The sequence below is a fragment of the Panthera uncia genome, chromosome B1 (assembly GCF_023721935.1).
Source record: "Panthera uncia isolate 11264 chromosome B1, Puncia_PCG_1.0, whole genome shotgun sequence".
Classification (NCBI taxonomy): domain Eukaryota; kingdom Metazoa; phylum Chordata; class Mammalia; order Carnivora; family Felidae; genus Panthera; species Panthera uncia.
Window position 1 is genome coordinate 152,578,441 of NC_064811.1, and position 14,453 is coordinate 152,592,893.

The 14,453-nt window shown below is 44.6% G+C and overlaps 1 protein-coding gene across 3 annotated transcripts in view; it reads left to right on the forward strand.

Moving 5' to 3' along the window:
* Positions 1-14,453, forward strand: part of SCARA5 (scavenger receptor class A member 5) — a 125,621-nt gene that overhangs the window by 20,642 nt on the left and 90,526 nt on the right. For all 3 annotated transcript variants that reach the window (XM_049632395.1, XM_049632396.1, XM_049632397.1), the window contains exon 3: positions 9,206-9,334. In XM_049632395.1, coding sequence (XP_049488352.1) covers positions 9,206-9,334 — 129 coding nt within the window. The remainder of the gene's footprint in view (positions 1-9,205; positions 9,335-14,453) is intronic.

Below are 14,453 nucleotides of genomic sequence, written 5' to 3' on the forward strand. Positions count from 1 at the left end.
GGGTGGCTGCACCAGTTTTCATTCCCACCAACATCCAGAGCAATTTTAAAATGTAGACTTTATTCTTATTCATGTGTGGTGAGGCCAACAGGTGAGGGAAGGAGTGTCATTGAAAAGATTGTTACACCACCGCCTGCCAAGGAATGGGATTTGTGGGTGAGGCAGTTTGTGCAAGCTTGGAGTGCAATAGTTCGAATGATTTCAATGGATTCTGGGACCTAGGGCTGTCCCTAGTTGTCCGGTACCTGGTGACAGGGCAGGTGGATAGTGGCTTAGAGGGAGAAAGTGACAAAGGAGGTGGTTGTAGGATGGGCTGTTGATGGGGTGGTCTGCACACAAAAGACTCGCTTACGGGCAAATTTCTTTATTTGGGCTATCCCTGGGAGGGGACTCTCCAGAGTCAGTGCCCCCAGACGGGCACTTCCCTGAGATGTGAAGCATCAAATCAGAAGCTAGAAAACATGGTTATTACAAAAGCCTAAATAATGGTTTGGCATACCCAGTAAATTTGCATTTAGTTTATTAGGCTCATTTAACCACAAACAGCCAACAGGTGTTAATTGAGCACCTACTACATGCCAGGACCCGTGGGATATAGACCCTGCCCTGTGGGAGCTGACCCTCACAATTTCCCAACAAAGCTCTATGCACGATAACTGTTGTTGCTTCCGGGCCTTACCAGGTGGCAAAGCTTCAGTGGATCTGAGGTCCACTGTCTTCACTCAGATCCAATGAACTCTCTTCTGTGGCTCAGCCAGCTCTGCTTTCTGCCAGAGACCACAGAACTGGAGGCCTCTGAGCCCACAGGCTTCAGGGACCAGCTCAGTCCCGCACGGGTGGCATGGGTTGGGATCTTAGCCTTCCTCTTTGAAACCAGACACCCAGATGGCCCTCCCAACTCAACGAGGGGAGCTGAGGCAAGGAGACAGGGGATGTTAAGTTTATCCATTCCTGCCCTGAGGCTAGACCAATGCCCCAGACAGAGGCAACCAGAAAATGGGAGGAAGGTTCCACTAGTGGCCTGGGAAGAGTAGTGATTCAAAACTGAACACAGCCGAGCCCTGTCTTCTGCATTGCAAACACATCATCAGATGATGTATTTCCTTTGACAAGGGGCCAGGGAAAGAATTGGGAATCTTTTCGAGAGGGACCCAGGGCCACTCTGCAGGAGTGTCTTTTGGCCTGAATTTAGGCAGAACCCCAAGCCTGCTGTCGTTTGAGTGTCTGCACTGACAGCATTTCTTCTAAACCATGCACTGCCTGTGTTGGGCCAGAGTGTAGGCATCTTCTACAAGCCCAGGATTCACTTCTTCTTCCTGGGGGCCCCATGGCCCCTCCCTTCCTCCTGGGTCCCCATGACCCACCAGCTCACCTTCACTGCCCTCGTCTCCCCTCCCACCTGGCTTTCTCTCTCCATTCCTCAGCCCAGCTGCAAAATAATATGCACACCAGCCAGAGTCCCTTCCTCCTCCCACTTTCCTCCGGCTGAAAATAAGCACACAAGCCCTTGATTGTTTTCAAGAATTTTTATGCACAGTTACTTGGGAAATAGATAGGAACTGAGAAGAATAACAAATACTGCAGACATGTTACAAAATGACAAGATATCTCTAGAAGTTTCAGAAGAAACTGTCCTAGATCGTCACAACATCTAAACCAAATTAGCTCTGGCCACCATGCCATCCACCCTGCTCCCTTTCCTAGAAATGGACATGAAAGCGTCAGAGTCATCTGATCATGCAAAAGACCATAGTCTCCTTGGCCTGCGACCCTCACTGGGTCATCTGCCTCGGGGACTCATGTCTGTGGCTCAGCCGGACACAGGTAACTAGTGTTCCATGTACCGCATCTGGTGCCTCCTAGACTTAGGTCAGATGAAACCGAAGGTTCAGTGTCTCTGCCCCACACCCTCCTCTTCCCTTTGATGAGGGAAAGTAAACAGTGGTGCTCATTAAAGCCAGAAAGGGGGCACCTGGGTGGCTCAGTTGGCTGAGCGTCCAACTTTGGCTCAGGTCATGATCTCGCGGTTTGTGAGTTCGAGCCCTGCATCGGGCTCTGTGCTGACAGCTCAGAGCCTGGAGCCTGCTTCAGATTCTGTGTCTCCCTCTCTCTCTGCCTCTCTCCTGCTCATGCTCTGTCTCTCCCTCTCTCTCAAAAATAAATAAACATAAACAAAAAAATAATAAAGCCAGAAAGGGAGAGCAGCTTCAAAGACAGAGGTTATTTGGGGCTGCCTATTACAATGAACAATATGAGTGGTGAGTAAGCAGAGTGGGGATGATGAAGTCAGTCTTGGGTGGTTTTAACAAGATCCTTGGATAAGATGAGCTCTGTGGTCCCTCGCAGCAATAGAACCTTATTTCCACCTGCTATTTATAAGCTGCGGGACCAAAGCTAACACATGGAAAAGGACCATTTGTCGCTGGTAAAACTGAAGTAGGTAAACATGCCATGACCACATCCTGTTTTCTATGTTGTGTAGACCCCCGTTCTTCAGAAATAAGTACATACTCATTTTTATCAATTTGTATTTTTTTAAGTGGGAGGAAAATAAGTTTAAGCAGCTAACTCCCAAATGCTCCAAAATTATGATTAAGAATCTGAAAAATCTGTTTTTTCAAAGAAAGGCTGAACTAATAAAGGGAGTAGCTGAGACTTTCTTCCCGTGGTTTCACAGTTAACAGGAGACAGGGGCAGGCTTTGGACCTCCCTCGACAGAGCCCCAAACTCATGCTTTCCTCCAGTGAGAGCATGTGGAAACAGGGAATCAGAATTTCCAAGGCTCCCACTGTAGTGTGGCCCTGACACCGGGAACTGGCTTGTGGTGTGTCCTCAGCTCAGCTGTCTGGGGTTGAGTGACTGGCAGACAACCTTTCCTTTTCTGTTCTTTAACCCTGTTCCCACGCACCTCTCCACCCTCTGCAGACAGCACTTTAGCAAAAACTCTTTAGGGGGTACTCTTGTCCTCATGATTAAAAGGAACCCTTCACAGTTTAACCTGCAAATGATAAAGTTGTTTGAGACAACCCCGTGTGAATGTGTCTTATTAAAAAGAAATCAAAATAAAAAAATAATAAAGTAAGCTCTTATAATAGTAAGGCTTTTCACTGATTTTCCAAGAATGTGTCTTCACATTCTCTTTTGATATGACAAATGCCTTTCTCCAGAACTGTGTATTTCTGTGCCATGGATGTATCATTTCGTCTTGAATCAGAATCAGAACGTCCAGGGGTGGGGATCAAGCCTCAGGATGGGTAAAAAGTTCCACTCATGATTATGCGACTCAGCCGGGATTAGTGTCAGTTCAGTTCCAAGGAATTGCTCCCACATTTTACCTATATGGGCACTAAGTGGCAATCCGAAGCCACGGATGAGCAAGGAAAGCCAAGATTTTGTGGAACTTTTCAGACCAAAATTTGGCTCAAAAATATGTTTTCACAGCCGACAGAAACGGATCAACTATTTGCATAAGACAAACGTAACAGAGGATCTTCGCAGCAAAAATAAGTACCTTACACACGTCTTCGTTCCTGCAAGGAACCTTATAGTGGTTCTGCCGTGTGCTGGTTGATGGGTAGACAGCAGTCAGTGAGATACACCTTGCCCTCAGGGGTCTTCTTAGACAAAGTGGCAGACAGAGGGGTAGGTAGACCATTGTGAATAATAAGGTTAGTGCTAGAGATGGGTGCAAGGTTCTGACACGCTTCTTTCAGTGGCACCTAATCCCTAACGTGCTACCTTCTAGAATATTTTTAATGGTGAACATCTAAAAAGTTTGGTTTTGCTTCCCTGCAGATGAAATCAAGTTTTTCTTGCAATTTGCTGTTGTGTTGTGATTTCGCTGCTTTTCCTGAAGTCACTGTTGCTCAGAATGTGTCTCTATATCATGTAGTCATACTCAAGGGGACTCTAAGTGATACACAAGTATAAATTTGTTATTGTAATGGCCAGGTATTTATTTTAATGTGTAAGAGGAAGATAACTGATTTTCCACTTACAGTGATATAAAATTTCCTTCTCAAAGAAGTTAAAGTTTTAAGAAAATGGAGCGACAAATTCTCGGCCATGGCAAACTTCTGCAGGCTACACGCAGGTGGAATATCTTGAGGCAGGGTAACCATCCATTTACTTCCAGCCGATCAGGAAACCATAGGCCCATGCTGAGATGAACAACGTCTTCCAGCCTGGCATTCAGGGGCCTTCTCTGCAAGTCACGTTGCATTTTTCTTTTTCTTTTTTTTTAGTTTCCATTTGTACCCTTGGAGCCACTATCCTTGCCCTCCCCAAGCTTCCTTCTCTTGGCTTTCTGATCTCCTGAGAAGCCAGCCTCAGTTTGTGGAGGCCACTACAAGATGGAGAAAACTTTCCCTTGATTCTCCTAGATCTTGGAAGCATTTTCTGTTTGTTTGTTTTGCGTGTGTGCCATTCTCTCCCTTGATCTGGTCTTGTGTGTGACCATGTCTGCAAACAACAACTATGTTTAATAACTAACAGCTTTGCCTGGTGCTTTCTTCATAACTGTTCTCACATGGAGGAAGAAGTTTTTCTTCTTAAAGTCATAGTTTTCAAATTTAGAATAGCTGTAAATCAGAAGATGATGCTGAAGGGAAAGATAACAGATTGTGGCTCATCTAGAAAGGCCTGCCCTTGTAAGCCTTGCTGAGTTGCTGCCTTCTTCATGCAGACTCTGGGACCTCTTCCCGGACACAGAATGAATCACCAGCTTTGCAATGCAACATTTTACTTGTGCTATCTCTCTCGTACATACCTGTTTCATTCACACCTGTGTAAGTTGTCTCTTTATGTGTCTTCTTCCCCTCATATGTGAGCATCTGAAGGGCTATGGCCATATTTTAACTTCTCATTCAACAATTATTTTGAATGCCTACTACATGCCAGCCACTGGTCAGAGAACTGGGAAGTTGGAGGTGAACAAGGCTGACACTGTCTCTCCCTCATGCAGCTTGTTGCCTTTGCCTTTGACAATGTCTGTCATAAGTGTATTAGTTACCTTTTGCTGCATAACAAATCAGCCCAAAACTTAGCAACTTAAAACAACAAAAAGTTATTATCTTCCCAGTTTCTGAGGAAACCATGAGTGTGCAAGGAAAGCCAAGATTTCGTCTCCTTTTTCAGATGAAAATTTCACTCAGAAACATGTTTATATATAATATAATCTGGCAGAAATCTGGGAGCAGCTTAGTTTGGTAGTTCTGGCCCATGGTCTCTCATGAGACTTCTGTCAAGATCTTGACCAGAATGTAGTCATCTGAAGGTTTGATTTGGCTGGTAGATCTGCTTCCAGGCTCACTCACGTGACTATGGGCTGAAGGCCTCAGTTCCTTACCAAATAACCTCTTCATAGGGTGTTCATAGCGGCTGGCTTCCCCCCAAATAGATGTTCCAAGAGAGACAAAGTGAGTAAGCAGAAGTTGCCGTGTCTTTTATCTAATCTCAGAAGTGACACACGATCACTTCTATTGGTTGCACAAACCAAACCCTGGTGAAGGAGACTACATGAGGGGGCATGGATCCTGGGGGGGCCATCTTGAAGGCTGGCTACCAGAGTGGGGCAATCGATACTGGGTGTTCAATAAATGCATGGTAAAGTTTGCACCTTAGTAATCCATAAGTCAAAAGCTCTAGTTTTTTAAAAATAGACTTTACTTTTTAGAGTGGTTTTAGGTTTACAGCAAAATTAAGCGATAAGTACAGAGCATTCCCATATGCTCCCTGTCTCCATACGAGCACATCTTCCACCACAGTGGTACACATATTATAATTGATGAACTTACATTGACACATCACTATCACCCAAAGTCCACAGTCTACATTAGGATTCTCTCTTGGTGTTGTGCATTCAATGGGTTTAGACAAATGTACAATGATATATATCCATCATTATAGTATCATATGGAATAGTTTCACCACCCTAAAAATTATCTGTGCTTTTCCAATTCATCCCTCCTTCCCTCTAACCCCTGCCTTTTCCAGAATGTCATATAGAATCATACATTATATAGCCTTTTCAGGTTGTAACTTAGTAATATGCATATAAGCTTCCTGCATGTTTTTTTCATGGCTTGATAGCTCATTTCTTACACTTTTTTTTTTTAACAAATAAGTGAACATCCTTTTTGCCCTGGTTTTACTGACTGTATCATTTTGGAGTGTTTTTAATCTTCCACTAGGCCTAAATAATTTGAATGGTTTACCCAGCTAACAGACTGCTGCCACATTAAACTAAAAAGCCAGGAAATGTGTTTTGGACAGACTTAGTAATTCATCTTTCCCCTAACTCGTCTTTTTTCCCTTATAATCACATTCTCTAGGTATCTTTCCAGAATCATTCATGTTTTACTTATCTAATGCAGTTGTGGAAAACCTCTGTTTGAAATTCTTTTATGTTCTATTTAAGATATTGAGTCTTGCTAGAATAACTGCTCTCTAAGAAGAAGGACTATGTTGTGTGTTAGTTGATAAAGGGACCTATTGCCAGTGTGTGCTGGCATTAAATAGAAGCCTCAGATACAGAGGAAGGAACTATTCTTTTTTGATGGGAAAAATAGGGCTATAGCATTGTAGTTTGCCCCATTCTTACAGTGAGCTAGCAATGCACATGTACACAAGGAAGGCAATATCAAGTTGGCAGTATTGTTGTCTATGTGGCTTTCCTCCTATTCTGCCAAGATTGAAGGTCAGTACAGACTTGACAATAAAAGGATGGTGTTCTAATGGGTGAAATTGAAGCAAAAGCAGCCCTTGCCCTTGTGGTTGATTAGTTTTGGAAAATGTTTTCATTCCTAGAGAAGGAAGGAGATCTTACTTTTTTGTTTTCCTTCCCCACGTGAAAAATTTCAAGCTGCAGGGCAATCAGCACTCATCTGGCACTTTATAAATTGTGATATAGCCTTGTTAGTCAGGCTGAAAATGTATGTTGTTGCGTGCAGTCCTTAACTATGTTAAGATTCATCTTACTAAACTGTCTCAAGTTCAGGCAAGTTGTAATGACTTGTTGGGCCTCAATAAAAAAGTTACGTGCAAAAAAAAATTATATCAATTTTTTTTGGAGCAAGAATGATTTCTTGTTATAATGAACCAGAAATACAAGATTCCATTGAAACTGGAAGAGTTAATGGAATATGGTTGATATATATATCAAGGGAAATAAGAAGAGGGTCAAACAAAGCCAATGAAGGAAGAACCCAAGATTGGCTTGGGATAAACGTAAGGATAATAGCATTTCAGCACAGGCATCTTCTGACCACTTTCAGCAGTTAGTTGGCCATTGTCAGCAGCAGCACTGTCATCATCTAAAGAGGAAGCAGGGTGTAGAGCAGGAGAGATGGAACAACTGTCATGTTAGCAAGAACTCATATTTGTGTAGTGTCCAACACTGTGCCCGCCACTCTGACTCTGCAAGGAAACAGTTTGTCTCTAGTACGTTACAACCAGAAAGCCAGCAGCGCTCATGAGAACAACAACAACAAAAGGTTGAGGTGCTACAAGAAGCCTTCATATTCAGGAGCAAAACAGCTTATAGATTCTATTGTGTAAAAAGCAATAGAAAGTCCTGGAAAGGGACTGAGAGGGAGTTGAAAGGATGTACTCTGCTCAAGTCTTAGTGGAAAAGCAGGTTAACTTTTCAAAATTTGCCAGTAGTTAAGGGTTGATGAGAATGGTAATTGAATTTGTCTTTCTTTACCAACTGCTCCAAATTGTATCCAATGTTTTATGGAAATATTATGTAATAGTTCTACCTAACTGTTTTAACAGCAGTATTTTCACTAAAATGGAGTAGATGAGTGGGAAAATGTTCTTTGCTCAACAATACCTCTGGGGAGTCAGGAAACCAATGTGGTCACCCATGCTTTCCCTCCTGATAACCAAACCTCCTGAAGGCCCCCAGAGGTGGTTATGGTACCTGAGAGATAATAAGTAGCCCCAGAAGCATCTTGCTTGCAAACCCAAAGTTACCAAGGAATTACAAATGATCGCATCATCTTTAAAAACATTTCCGAATATCAATTATTTCAGCCTTTTTCTGCTCCCACACCTTCCTCCACGTGCATCACACTCCAATTGGCAACACTGTCCCTCACCAGAGAGGGAGAATAAGTATAAGAGGGGCATGTGGTTTTGAAAAAAAAAAGGCTCTTATCAATTCTTACCTGCCCTTCTGGGAGTCAGGGCAGGAGAGCATCCCTTCCTTCCCACTGTCAGTTGACATAGCAGATGGAGGTTAGTGGCTTCCTGGCCTCTGTGAAGGCCAAGAAGCCTGCCTCAAAGGAGGAGTCCAGCTGAAAGATGACCAAGAGTCAGGGCACCTGGGTTCTCACCTAGGATTTGCCACTAACATTTGGCAACCTTTATCTGTAACCTCAAGTGGTTGGACTACAAGATCCATGAGGTCCAGTAGAGCACTGATAATTTGCTGTTCCATATTGGCCAGAAGAAGCTGGTGAGCCTTATGTAGTTTCGCAGGAGGAAGTTACTATGTTTTCCCGTAAATCTAAATCTGTGGTTGCAAACTGGTGGTCAGATCTGGCATGTAAGTGCGTTTTGTTTATACTCCCTAGTGTTTTGTAAGTTTTTTGTCTTTTATTTTTATTACTAGTTGTCAACACTTGAAACATAGTGCAATTCTCAGTATCACTTCTGGCTTGTCTTGAAAATTCTGTGTCTGGCAACACCTGGCCCTTATTCTTACATCGCAACCTCTTCCACACTGGGCCTGTGCTGTTAGGTTCCTCAGGTCCACATGGCCCACTCTGCTTATTTCCGTCCATTCCTGGCCACTGTAGAAGTTAAAGTTTGCAACCCCTGTTTTAAATTTTCTCCATATTCTCTGGGTCACATGGGACAATGTAGAGTATGTGTAAAAGACACATACTCTAGCCTATTTGAGCTTTCTCTGATGCTTGGACTGGTTCCAGGAGGATGAGTTCCTGGGCATGTGAGCTGTGGGCATGCCTATTTGGCTTGGTCATGAATGAGGACGGTGGGGTAAAAGCTAGAAGCTCATAAGCTTGTCATGTTCTGGAAAGTTCCCCATTGTTACAGCTGCATTACAAGTGTGCAGAAGGTGTATGAGAGGTTCCATGTGAGCATCTGAGTGCATCAGGAGAGATAACACCAGAAGAAAAAAATGCTTGTGGGGTTTTCAAGTGCCTTTTCCCCTCCTCTTCTTACCTTTATTGTCTAGGTCCATGCCACAAGCGACGGACAGGTGGCTGCTGCACTCAGCTGGGCTCCCTGTCAGCCCTGAAGCATGCTGTCCTTGGGCTGTACCTGCTGGTCTTCCTGATTCTCGTGGGCATCTTCATCTTAGCAGGTAAGGGCACCCTTTCCTGTTGTGGCCTTTAAGAATGTGAATGGAGGTGTATAGGGAGCAACAGTAGATGGGAACTGGAGAGCTTAAACCTCTGCTCTCCATTTTCACAGTCATAAGCCCAAACACTGCCCCTGTCACCATGGAAACCACGAAGGAGGAAGCTGGCTGGTCTTTCAGACCAGCATGACTCTTGACAGCATTGCCCATTTCATGTGGGATGAGGAGTTGGCAGGCGATATATGAGTTTGGAGAACCTCTGAGTCCAGGAGCAGAGATTTAGCTACTCTGAGTGGCTTCTGACTTTTCGGGCATCATTGTGTGACTTGTGCATCTAGGGCCTCCCTGGAGCTCTATTCTGTGGTTTGCACAAAGCAGGCTAAGCCCCTTGTCCTGGGCATGATGAAAATAGTCATGAGACATTTTGCTGCTGTGGTAATCAGAGTCATCATCAACCTGCTGTCCTTTTGTGATTACTCGGGGGTGGGACGGGTTTGCCCCAGTTCAGCTGGGCTCTTCTCCCCAGTGTCCATCTGCAAGACAGGCTGGTCATAGGCTGCAGTTAGGAGCACATTTTCTAGATAGGAAGAAGGAGAGCTCATGGACTTAGAAAGGGATCAAGCAGAAGACCACATGTGAGCAACCTAGTTCACTGCTCACAGGTCACTCCACAGGTCACAGGTCACAGGTGATGGAGATGGTGAAGCACAGAGGGGCAGAGGTTGTAGTGGTCTCTCCTGACTCCCACACAGAGGGAGAGGTGCCCAATTCCCACCGTTCTCAATGAAAGTATGTAAGAGTTGACAAAGTAAGACCAAGGGTTCAGTTTATTTCAACCTCACCCATCCTACATGATAGCCTACTTTGTGTCAGGTTCCATGCTAGAAGTGGATATGCAGCTAAATAAGACCCATGGGCTTCCTTCAAGGAGCTCCCAGTTGTTGGACAAGGCAGAGGCACACAGCTAGAGCTCTGTCTCAAGGCGGAATGTGATAGGGCTGATGACAGAGACTGTATGTTGACAACAAGTGCTATGGTAATATAGAGGAGACACACACAGTGGAAGTATGGGTAATGCATGGAGGGGGGTTGGTCAGAGCAAGGCGGCTGGCCAGACCGAGATGACTTAGAGTGCCGAGGGTGGGGCCCATGAGTTAACTCTAGGACAGGGATCGGGAGGCTAAGCACTTGCAGATGACCTTTGCTGGAAATCATGAGGCAGATGCCTAGGACCTCATTGGTATTGTCTCACTTTCTGTCAAGTGAGAATAGTCACCTGGAGCCTATGATGGAATGTTCAATGCTGCCTTCACCTTCAGGGTTCCACACTTGGGGCAAAGGGCATGATTAGGGGTGGTGTCTGTCCTACCACCCCTTGACCTGAGTGGGGGGACAGCCAACAACAACGAGAGAAAGTCATGATTCATCTCAAGGACCCATGGATGATGTCCAGCCAGAGGATGATTTGAACATGTTCTTGGGCTGCTCAGTGGGAGATTGGGATCTGGGTTTTGTGGGCTTGGCAGCCACAACCATAACAAATTTCCAGAATTTTTGGAAACTGTTTCAGCCCAGCAGGAAAGCTAGGCTATGGTATTACAATCTCTCTGCTGAATAGGAACTTTTAGATGACAGAAGAGGGTCTAGAAGAGAGTACCAGACAAATGGGGACCATAGGGCAGGTCTCTAGAGCCTGGAAGCCTGGAAGCGTGGAAGGGCATAATTTTGGGAGAAGATAAAGTTCTCTTCTGTGTCTAGCAGGTTGCCATAAAGCAGGCATATTCTGTGTGACCTCAGAGGGTAGAATTAGACAAATGGGTGAATTTTGTAAGGAAATAGATTCTCATTCAAAATAGAGGAGAGGCTCTAGCAAGTAGTGCTGCTTGGGATGCTGCAGAAAGACTTTTCTCCTGACTTTGTCAACTTGGAGGTCGAATGGGATTTATGATGACATCCTGGAAGTTTCAGAAGGGAGGGTGGATCATGGTTTTCCAATCTAACCAAAATATTGCCATGCTTCCTTAGTTTTCTAGACAGAAACCTGGGGAGGATATTGATCATTATGATCACCTTTGAATTTGAAGTTTCTGGATGCCAAATTGCCTGTGTGGAATGACAGTTTGGGGCGTATCAGAACTAATCTGATGAAACAGAGCATCATACTTTATATCTTGGCTCTGGGGCATGACCACTGTCCCCTCCCCAGGTTCTTCTCTGGAAAATCATGCTGGCCTCTGGGAGGGTTTTGGTGAGGGTGGCCAACGAAAAAATGTAGTCACCAACTGCTTCTCCCCTAGGGAGGGGACTTAAGAATGTAGTGAACAAGTCTGGGATTCTTCAAGGAGACCCTGCCTGACCTAGGTAGGAAGTTTCTTCCGAGCACCCTGATTAGAGACCTCCAGTTATGTCTCCTTTATGAAAATACCAAGACTATGGAGAGATACATGGTTCAGTGTAAATTAGAGCTTACCTAGCCTTCTGTTAGGAGTTCTGCTGTGGCTGCTTCCCCATGTTGGGCAGAATATGCTCTTCATTGTCCTGCTGAGGTCGCCTTCCACAAGAGGTGCTAAAGACTGAGTTGTGCCCCACCACCAAATTTATATGTTGAAGCCCTAACCTTTAATATGATGGTATTTGGGGGTGGGGCCTTTGGGAGTTTATTAGGTTATGAGGGTGGGACCCTCATGATGAGATTAGTGCCCTTATAAGAGGAGAGAGGAGAGGAGAGAGAGGAGAGAGAGGAAGAGAGAGAAATCTGCCACGTGAGGACACAGAGAGTCTCGCCTGCAAGCCCGGAAAACAGCCCTTACCAACAACCGAATCTACCCACACCTTGATCTTAGACTTCCCAGTCTCCACAACTGTGACAAACAAATGTCTGTTGTTTAAGCCACCCAGGCTATGGTGTTTTGTTATAGAGGCCTGGACTAAGACAGGAGGAGTTCTGTTTGAACCACTCTCAGATTTCAAAATCTCCTTGTCGACCCAAAGCTCATACATCCTACAGTTGGATACCAAAATTATCCACTCTGACCAAGCACCATGTCTGAATGACTGGTAAAAAATGGTTGTGGTACACGTGCTTGCTCCTGCTGTTTTTCAATATTATAAAATTATAATCTAACTACATAAAATATTACTCTTATAAAACTTCTCATGAGTCTTGTCTCAATTCATCTCTTTATCCAAGTATTCAAAATAAAAGGCAAATACTGTACCTTGTGTTCACGCATCATCCCAACATCCCCTGTCCAATCCAGACATCTGGATTTAAATGATTTTAAACCACACTATTTTCTCAGTTGGGCTTTCTACCCAACTATCCATTCCTAACTGGCATCCTCTTGGGAACTTTATTGATACTCCCACAACATTGCCAAGTTCTATGCACACAGTCTTCCAACATCACTCAATGAGGCTGCATCAGTCCATTCTTCCCAGCCCCCAATTCCTTTAAGACTTTCTATCTCTTCAACCCATTTGATTTATTACCTGGGCTGATGGTTCCATATTATGTTTTTGTTCTGTTCCATGTTCAGTTTGGGACAGAATTGACCATCAGGCTTAATCCAATTCATGAATAAGAGGGTTGAGATTGGATGGTTGTGGGTCCTGAGGTCTTCAGTTCAGCACTTCAGGGAAGATGTGATGGAGTGAAAGGGTTAGAGGAGGTTCATTATTACTCATGACTATTCTGGGACATCACTGTAGTGACAAAGAGTGGTCATGGGGAACAACCTCTTCTTCCTCCTTTCTCCTACCATGACACTACTAAGGAATTTGAATTCCTGCTGTGAAAATGTAATAGCAGAAAGGGGAAGTGCAAACATCTGGGGGCTGATTAACCTGGAGTTTTACAGCAACATAGACTGGAATGGGGAGAGTTCCTGGTGAAAAGGGCTCCTCTCACAGCTTAATTTAATTCTTCCTTAACAGCAACAGTCAGATATTGCCATCATCATCCTTAATCACTGCTTCACCTGTACATGAGTGCTTAGTGGGTGCAGAGTAACGGAACAAACCCTGGTATTTCAGTCCATTGGGGCTGTTATAACAAACTGCCACAGTCTGAGCGGCTTAAACAACAAACAGCTGTTTCTCACAGTTCTGGAGGCTGGGAAGTCCAAGATCAAGCTACTGGCAGATTTGGTGTCTGGTGAGGACCCACCTCCTGGTTAATAGACAGCTGTCTTCTCACAGTGTCCTCACATGCAGAAGGGGTGAGGGAGCTCTTTGGGGTCTCTTTTATAATGGCACTAATCCCATTCAGGAGGGTCCTACCCTCACATCCTGATCACCTCCCAAATGCCCCACCTCAAGATACCATCACACTGGGGGTTAGGATTTCAACATATGAATTTGGGAGGACACAAACATTTAGTTCATAGCATGGGAATAAAAAAGAATCATGAGATGTGTTTCCTGCTCTGGGAGAGTTTAAAATAAGAAGCATACAGGGGTGCCTGGGTGGCTCAGTCAGTTAAGCATCTCACTCTTGGTTTCAGCTCAGGTCGTGGTCTCATGGCTTGTGGGTTTGAGCCCTAGCACAGAGCCTGCTTGGGATTCTCTCTCTCTCCCTCTCTCTCTGCCCTTCCCCTGCTTTCTCTGTCTCTGTCTCTGTCTCTGTCTCTGTCTCTCTCAAATAAATAAACAAAAAAAATGAAATCAGAAGCACATAAATACATTAGAACAGTACGATGTAGCTGATGCTATGTGCCAAAGGAGAGTCTGCTGATGCAAAGGAGAGTCTGACTCCTGACAGCTGGAGTGGCTGGGAAGGCCTCAGCCTGGGGAAAGCTGAACACTAAGTGTCCCAAATGTCATTTGAACTGAGCACCCCTTTTGTTTATCGCCTTGTTTGAGGCAGGTTTTGGACTCTGCAATCAGAGAACAGTGCGCTCAGAGCCCATAGCCATTTATGTGGCAGATTATTGATCTCATCATGCATCTCAGAATGAAGAGTGTGTTGCCTGTAGACTTTATTGGGACACCCTGTTGAAGCAGCGCCATGAAATTCCACCCTGTGCTTATTGTAGGGGTGCTGCTGAAGACGTTGTTCATCCCATTACACAATGTTGACACACGCAGAAATTATTTTCTGTCTTAGCCTCAGAAAGAGGTG